This window comes from Tarenaya hassleriana, unplaced genomic scaffold (assembly GCF_000463585.1).
Source record: "Tarenaya hassleriana unplaced genomic scaffold, ASM46358v1 Cleome515, whole genome shotgun sequence".
In the NCBI taxonomy this organism is placed as follows: Eukaryota; Viridiplantae; Streptophyta; class Magnoliopsida; order Brassicales; family Cleomaceae; genus Tarenaya; species Tarenaya hassleriana.
Window position 1 is genome coordinate 1 of NW_010967844.1, and position 783 is coordinate 783.

General features: G+C 49.6%; 1 protein-coding gene across 1 annotated transcript; it reads right to left on the reverse strand.

The window, feature by feature from the left end:
- Positions 1-69: 69 nt before the first annotated feature.
- LOC109117327 (uncharacterized mitochondrial protein AtMg00860-like) lies at positions 70-487 on the reverse strand (the record flags this gene model as incomplete). The annotated part of the gene is made up of 1 exon (XM_019204219.1): positions 70-487. A coding segment is annotated over exon 1 (418 nt), but the record flags the coding sequence as incomplete, so codon positions are not given.
- Positions 488-783: the final 296 nt, after the last annotated feature.

The following is a 783-nucleotide window of genomic DNA, read 5'->3' on the forward strand; positions in this document are numbered from 1 at the left end:
GGACTTGGAGAATGTGTGTGGATTGTCGTGCGATCAATAACATCACGGTTAAATACCGGCACCCCATACCCCGACTTGATGACATGCTCGATGAGCTAAGCGGAGCCAAGATCTTTTCAAAGATAGTTTTGTCAAAGTTCGGAAGAACTAAGACCGGTGCGGTAGTGAGGCTATCTTTGAGAGCGGAAAAAGCACGCTCTTGATCCTCGCCCCATTCAAAGACCACGTCTTTCTTGGTGACCGCGGTAAGGGGTGCAGCAATACTGCTGAAATCTCGGACAAATCGGCGATAGAAACTAGCAAGGCCGAGGAAGCTCCCATGGCCTATAGTAGATGGTGTCGGCCACTCCTGAATGGCCTTGATCTTTTCACCATCAACTCGCAACCCTCGAGAGCTGACCACGAAGCCTAGAAAGACTAACTCGTCTGTGCAGAACGAGCATTTCTTAAGGTTGGCGTAGAGACTTTCCTTTCGGAGAGTGGTCATTACTTGCTAAGAAGGTGATGAATGGAAAACCGCCTTCAAGACCAAACAGGGTCTTTATGAGTGGCTCGTTATGCCATTCGGGCTCACGAACGCCCCAAGCACTTTTCATGCGGCTCATGAACCAGGTTCTAAGAGCCTATATTGGAAAGTTCGTGGTGGTCTACTTCGACGACATTCTCATCCCAACTTTGGGACTTAGGCATTTTCGGACAGAAACAGAGGAAGAAGAAAAAGGGGAGAAAGGGAGAGAAAGAGGACGAACCAGTGCAAGGGGAGCTCGGGGAGACCAAGAGGGA